Source organism: Acipenser ruthenus, chromosome 48, assembly GCF_902713425.1.
Source record: "Acipenser ruthenus chromosome 48, fAciRut3.2 maternal haplotype, whole genome shotgun sequence".
NCBI classification, from domain to species: domain Eukaryota; kingdom Metazoa; phylum Chordata; class Actinopteri; order Acipenseriformes; family Acipenseridae; genus Acipenser; species Acipenser ruthenus.
The window spans coordinates 1,701,450-1,709,076 of NC_081236.1; the positions used below are offsets into that span (position 1 = coordinate 1,701,450).

At 39.5% G+C, this 7,627-nt stretch overlaps 2 protein-coding genes across 2 annotated transcripts in view; one reads left to right on the plus strand and one right to left on the minus strand.

Annotated features, from left to right (window-relative positions):
- The first annotated feature begins 60 nt into the window (after window positions 1-60).
- LOC117404453 (cornifelin-like) lies at window positions 61-5,628 on the plus strand. Its single transcript, XM_059014466.1, has 4 exons — window positions 61-232; window positions 2,206-2,327; window positions 3,027-3,166; window positions 4,095-5,628. Exons 2-4 carry the CDS (start codon window positions 2,213-2,215, stop codon window positions 4,230-4,232), a joined length of 393 nt encoding a protein of 130 aa, XP_058870449.1. The 5' UTR covers window positions 61-232; window positions 2,206-2,212; the 3' UTR covers window positions 4,233-5,628.
- A 316-nt stretch (window positions 5,629-5,944) lies between these two features.
- Window positions 5,945-7,627, minus strand: part of LOC131721164 (gamma-aminobutyric acid receptor-associated protein) — a 9,531-nt gene continuing 7,848 nt past the window's right edge. The window contains exon 4 of the mRNA XM_059014465.1: window positions 5,945-7,627. This exon is cut by the window's right edge and continues 107 nt beyond it. The gene's annotated coding sequence lies outside the window, so the exon portion shown is untranslated.

A 7,627-nucleotide genomic window follows, 5' to 3' on the forward strand; every position in this document is an offset into this window, starting at 1 on the left:
TATTTTACTTTCGTTTCCTGCGTTTTTTGATTTAGGCTTGCGGCCAGGTGTGAGAGTGTGCAAAAACTTTTTTTTTTTCAACTTTTTCGCGGTGTTTGATGTACAAACGCGGTGCCTTCCTGTTATTTACAGAGAGGTAGCTGTATAGTTCTGTATCCCGCGTGCGACAAGTCAGTCTCGCACTCAGAAAACAGATAAAGCACAAACAGACAAGGACAGAAAAAAAGACAAGGTAAGGACGCTAAAGTAACAGGTCGGAACCATTTTAAAAGCACCGCACTTGTAGTTTTTATATTGGCACAGCATAATGTACAGGCTGCTATGTTCCAGCTGTAGGTTTTCTGTGTTTTTATTCGATTTATCCTTTAGATAAATAAACAGACTGCAAGCAGGCGCACGTTGGGTTTATCGTTTTTATTGCACGACGTTGGGGAATATACTGTATAAAAATATAGTTAAAAAATGTGATATAAATATTATAGCGAAGCTTTAATAATCCATAAACTTTTCCATTTGTTTTTCTTGAAGTACTCAAATGAAAAGTTTAAAAGGTAAACCTCGTGTCAACTGACGGATCTTATTTCACTCTCGATTATTATTATTAATTTCTTCATCAAAGATACAATTATAGCCTACTGCGTTATAATTAACATCTTGTCGTCAATTTGTCTATATTATTATTTATTTCTTAGCAGACGACTTATCCAGGGCGACTTACAATTGTTACAAGATATCACGTTATTTTTAAATACAATTACGCATTTATACAGTTGGGTTTTTACTGGAGCAATCTAGGTAAAGTACCTTGCTCAAGGGTACAGCAGCAGTGTCCCCCCACCTGGGATTGAACCCACGACACTCCGGTCAAGAGTCCAGAGCCCTCACCACTACTCCACACTGCTGCCCCTATATACAGTCATCTACTTTTTAATGGTGAAAATGGACTAATTCAGTGTATGTCACTATAGATATCTGAATCGGGGATTAATAATTATTATTTTTTAATTTGCAGTAGCTGTCAGAGACTGTGCTGGTTAATATTATAACCACCCATTTCATTTTTTTCTAAACCAACTCAAAATACATCTCTCGCTTTTGGCGTAGGGGGTGGGAGTGGGCGGCTGCAGATGGGTGATAATTTATAAAAATGTTTCTGTCAGTAAAGATACACCCCAAACTATTTACTCAAAATCGCGCTATTAAAAACCGTGGTGTTCAGCGTCCTTAAGCAGAGCGGCGTCAAGATCACACTAGGGTTTCAAGCTGTAGCTGCAGTATTTATATGACTGCTAGGTAGTTACTCTTCATTCAACCTCCAAATCTACGTTACACGGCAAACCAACAGAGAAAATAAAGGAGTCTCTTGTACTTGACCAGAATTTTTACATGAGCATCAGCATTGATGATGCAAAAAAACAAGCGAGGCAGGACACGACCTCGGTGTCCTAGTGGCCCTATGCTTATAATATATATATGAATACATTTATGGCTAGGTTGCATCCGCAGTAAAATATGTGTTCACGTGATGGAACGCAAAATTAAAATCAATACAACCCTTCAATGCATTCTAAACCTGGACAGGACTTCAACTGTATGGACTGCAATGTCTTTTAACATTTTACAGTGTTAGATTTTACAGTATCTCTGCAGACCCGCACATGGTAGAATATAGCACGATGCCTGGTCCCAAGCGATGCCACATTGAAGAAGCTTTATTGTCAACAAAACAAACACAGTGACCTCATCCACTGAAAGATCAACGTCAGTTTCCGTTAAAAAAAACCACAGCCCACATAGTTTTGTTTTTTTAGCTGGTTTAATGTTCCACGTGACCTTCTCGAACTTGAAATCTGATTGATAATGTCTTTAGAGCACTGTTTACATATTTCTAGTGTGACTGGATGGATATCAAAATTATGAAAGAGCAAACTACGAAGAAAATACTACTGCAGACTTTGGTAATTCTTCTGTGTTCCAGGCTGAATATTTTCATTTCTTTCAGCCTATCTCCACAGCTCATCCCTTTAAACGGTTACTTTCGCCTGTTTATGCTGTTTGCAATTGCAATTAAGAAGCTTAGCTACATACTATACTGCAGATCTCTGTTGTGAAGAGTTTTGTCCCAATTTGAAAGCCTTTGCTTCTGGCTTCCACCTACAAGGGCCTAAAGTGATCTCTTGTCTTATCTCTGTGTTCCTTGTTTAGGGTAATCATGGCAACTCCTAACGTGGTAATGGTACAGCCTCAGACAATGAGAGTCACCACCGTGCAAATGTCACCAAATTGGAGCTCTGGAATGTGTGACTGTTGTGAAGACATGGCGATCTGTAAGTCAAAACCTCTCCACTGTGTCATTTCAAAATCTCTTGGAAGAACATTTCTCTTTCATCTGTGGCGCTGACAAGTGATTCGCCAGAGCCTACCTTAAATGAAATCACTGTTATTGACAGAAAGCTATTAAATAATCGCTACCTTCATGTCAGTTTGCAAATAGCTCATTATAAAGATAACTTATCACAACGAACCAAGCAAGAATAAACAAAGATTGAATCAGATGTTTAATTTTTTTTTTTGATCATCTTTTGTACAAACACAAAGGATTCAGAGAAATTTGCCCAGCATTATACACAGATGCATGTTCTGTTAATGTATAGAATAGTGATGGATAGGTTCTTATGATATATTTTCTGATTGGTTACAAGCACTCCCCAGATGTTATAAATGTTTCCACTTCTTTAATCCTAAAGTTTAAACATTAGACGTAAGCACCCCAGGTTTGACTGCATTATCTGTGTCTGTATTTCAATGTGTGCTGTGTTCTGTATTTCAATGTGGGGTTTGCTGTGTTCTGTATTTCAATGTGTGGTTTGCTGTGTTCTGTATTTCAATGTGGGGTTTGCTGTGTTCTGTATTTCAATGTGGGGTGTGCTGTGTTCTGTATTTCAATGTGGGGTTTGCTGTGTTCTGTATTTCAATGTGTGCTGTGTTCTGTATTTCAACATGTGGTGTGCTGTGTTCTGTTCCAGGCTGCTGTGGGCTGTGGTGCCTCCCTTGTCTGGAGTGTCAGACTGCATCTGACTTCGGGGAGTCCTGCTGCCTGCCTCTGATTGTCCCCTCCGCCTCCCTGGCTTTGAGGACTGGAATGAGAGAGAGATACAGGATCCAGGTATCATATCCCATTGGGAAATAGAGAATACTGTGACTGGGTGTGCATGCTGTATATAGTGATGGGTGTGAATGTTGTATATAGTGATGGGTGTACATGGTGTATACAGTGATAGGTGATCATGGTGTATGGTGCTTGAGTGACTATGACTGAAGCATATGCACTTAATTACCTAATTAGTGAGACAGTTGATTGGACACTGGATATGGAGTGATTTCAGCTGTTGAATTGCAAGCTTTAATAAAACAAATAAAGAAAATCACAGAAACAACATGCCACGTCTGTCCAGAGAGCAGCGCCTTTGTGCAATCGGCATGTTGGAGGCTGTACTAGGGCAGTGTGCTGTGGACCCTCATCTTGGGTGCTCACAGACAGCAATTTCAAACCTGGCGAGACGGTATAACCAGACACACTCTGTCAATGACAGAGCCACGAACCGGGAGACCAAGAGTCTCAACACCTGCCCCAGATCCACAAATCATTCTGCAGCCTCTTCGTGATGTCAATTGTTAATCAGCACAATAAAAAGTCACTGCACCTGCTCTAAAATTGAGTTTGTCATTTTTCGATCACATCTCGTGAATTTTATCCAAATATAAGTGATACGTGTATATATAAATATATATGATGTATATCATGACAGGCAAGTATAACTGAAGAGCAGCTCCTGAACTCGTATCTGAGTTTTGCAATAAGAACCACGAACATCATAAAAAGATTAAGACAGTTTTTATTTTCCACTGTTACTTTGATCAGTCTTTCCCTTACAAAAACAAAAAGCATTATATTTCTTCTAGTTTTACCCCAACACCGATGAAGGCACCAGTCGAAACATGTGTCTGCTTGACTCAGTCTCTTCTAGTTTCAATATCACTGATGAAGGCACTAGCTGTTTGTGAGCTTGACCCTGTCTGTCATCTCTTTCCAGGGCTCCATCATAGATGACTGCTGCATGTTGTGCTGGTGCTACCCTTTGATCTGGTGTCAGATGGCTCGAGAGATCAAGAAGCGCAAGGGTGTTGCTGCTGTCAGCACCCACAACTACACCCAGGTGGTTCAGTACTAGAGCCCAGGATCGGAGCAGGGGGAGAGGGCTGGGAGCCCTGCAGGAACCCCCTCAGCTTACAGCACAAGCAGAAGCAGCAGCAGCTTTCTCAGCGAGTTTATATGGAAGTGTCTATATTCACTGCACCACCTGGCAGCAGAAATATATATATATATATATGCATTTCTAAGTGATTCTGAATTATTGATCACCAAATAGGATTGTATTGTAGAATTGCTTTTCACTTGAGCCTTCTCTTGTAGTGTTTGGTGCACCGAATCTGTACCCAGGATTAGCTGTAGTGGGATTTTGTATGCAAGAATTTAAGGTGTAACCATGAAATAGTGCGGTGCAGGTACTCTGATTTTCGGAGTCATTCCCTTTAAGAAGTTTGAAGTTGTTAGATATTAATTAAAGGGATTACTCAACACAAAAACGAAGCATTCCCTCGGTTGCTCTCGTCTACAGCTATTGAGTAGAAATCAATACCAATCTGGCAGAGTGATTGAATCCAGTCGTGATCAAACTAACTAAACCACTCATATGTACCTGCCATTTGTTGTCTAAGATCATTTCCATTTCACTTGGCTCATTGCCTTAGAAACACAGCTCTGTGCGCAGTGAATTGTGGGATTGTAGTCAATATTTAACCTCAATAACTACATATCCCAGTATACACCAGTTGCTCACTGGTTGTGATTGGCTTAAGCCAGGGCTACAGAAAGGGGACACATCAGGAGACAGTTTGGCGACGTGTTCTGTGTCAGTATTAATGTCACCGTTGTAAGCAACTTTTAAATTATCCAGTGTAGAAATTCATTAATTTGGCACTCAGTTTTACAGATAAGGGCAAACAGTTTTTCTTGTGGTGAAATTAACACATTTTTATAACACGTTTAATTTAATACCAGCCGGCAAAAAAAAAAAGTTAAAGGGAATTACTCAAATTTGAGTATCTGCACAGTCCAAGATAACAATAAAAACCAATGTTCTTACTTCTTATTTTGAATCAACATTATCTGTCACCACTTGTTTTTTTCAATAGATTTGAATCTTGTGGTTTAACTTCCTGGTCCCTAATCACAAGCTGTATGTCTGATGGACTGGTTACAGGAACCTTTACTCTATATTGTGATGCACTGTATTAAAAAAAGCTGCTTATCTGCATGAACATAAAACATGCAGAAAAAAACAAGCAATAAATCTTCAACACAATAGAGGGGCCCAGGGGGGTGGGGTAGGAAGTAATTGCCTTGGTTAGAACTGTTTCAGTGTTAACGGCAAATAATTGCATAACGTAGAGGTTAGCAGCTCGTGGTATTCTGAAATATCCGTTACAAAAAAGCAGAAATGTCCTATGCTTGGGCAGTGTCTATATAATGCAGCAACCAAATAAACAGAAATATTTTGAACTGTGTTTGCATTTTGTCTTTTTTTTTTTTGTACTATGCTCCTAACCGTGTCACTCATTCTCAGTGCTATCTAGTGACCGGCCACTGCTGCAGATGGTGCTGATGCTCATGCTACCCGATATAAGACACACTTTGGCTGATCAAGCCTACTTTATACAGGCATGTGGCAAGCAACTAGAATAGCAATTAACACCCACCAGACCTGGATTGTCTAATGATGACCCAACAGGCTAATCCCAGGTCTTAAAGGAACTGGCTTGACCCAAAAACCAGGACCAAAGGAAACCGGACAGACAGTACAAACACTAGAGCATATGCAAGTCAATGTTCAAATGAGTTTTATTTCAGAACTTGATGGATGGTTTTGCATTTCATTGAAGAACAAAGTTTTGCAGAGACACCTCTCGTTAACAGGACAGAAGCATGGCCAAGGGGAATAACAGCCTTCACGCAAGAGCGCCCCTTATACGCAAACACCACGGATGAAGCACGCAGAGATTAGTGTTGTAGAGTTACCCAAACCCATCTAATTCTTGAAATTAAAAGCTTAGGTACAACACAATTGTTTTTTGTATTGCTGAAGATTCGATGGTTTTGAAGTTTCGCTAGTTAATCTTAGATGGAATGCAATTGTGAGTATCAGCACTAGTGGCACTGGAAATGATAGATCTGCTGGATTATAATGTACAGAACAGTATCTGATAAAATGAAACAAAGAAAGAAAAAACACATGTATTGTCCCACCCCTTCTTTCTGGCCTTGCTGTAGTCCACTGTATTTTTCTTGCCCATTGAAACGTGCCTTAGAAATATTAAATTGAGAATATAAGATGAAATAGCTAGACGCGTTTAGTTCTTATTTCAACAGCCACTGTTAATTCTAATTCAGAATATATTCTATACATTAATATCTGTCAAATAGTTTTTTTTTTTTAGGAATTACATGCAAGCTTCATAGAAAACTAGACTTCTGTATACACCATTGAGCTTCAATATATAAAGCTGTGGATATTGAAACTGCTGACACCGTTCAGCTGCCACTGTTACAGGTATCGAGCAAAACCTGTCGTTGTGAAATGATGAACATTGCTAAGCAACTGGTTACTAAAGAATAATTACTAAAAGAAACAATGAATTCAACGGCAATCACTTTGACTCGAAGTCATTCAGTATCTTCGTTGAAAAAGACTTGGTAGTCAAAATGCTTGTTATTGAATTTTACATTTCTTTCAGTATTTCTAAATTCAGCACGCCTGAGCCTTTAATAGTTATTGAAGTAACCTGGGGGCTGCAAGGTTGGAATGGCACAGACAATGCGAGAGCCAGCACAGTGTGCTTCACAAACCCACAGGATGTTTCCCCATCACTCAGGAAACCGAGGACAGCTCCCCCTATGGGCCACATACCAACTACACTGTCTTCCCTCTCAATCATTGCTGTTTGAAATTACAACCTAAAAAAACAGCCTATTTATTTTCATATACAATTAGTTAAATTTATTTTACGATTAATTAGGCTTTGTACAAATAATATAAGTGGACAAAATTAGTCCTCAAGTCATCCGTAAGTATTAAATACTCGAATGTGTTCAGTCTAGAAATACTGAAGTTCAACGACAATTGTTTCAAAGTCCCTTGTAACAGTTTGCAGAAGCCTATAACTCATACAAAAGCCAGTAACCAATGCGAAATGAGATTCAAGAATCGAAGTTTAGTAAAGTTTATGATGGTCAGGTAGGAGGTACACGCCATGAAGCTATACAATTAATAATAAAAACAAAAACACGAGTAGTGACAACGCTGCCCCCCCTCCCCCCCCCCACAATGAATCATATTATTAATTAAAATAATAACAGTAACAAGCATAACAAAACAAACCGGAAGAAATCAGAGCTCCATGTCAGTGTGAAAAAGCAGGTCGAGTTAAAGTGCGTTTTCATGACCCTGTTCGTGCTCAGCGGCTGCTGTATGTTGTGGGTGAGAGAGAGGAGGGGGGAGAGAGAGAG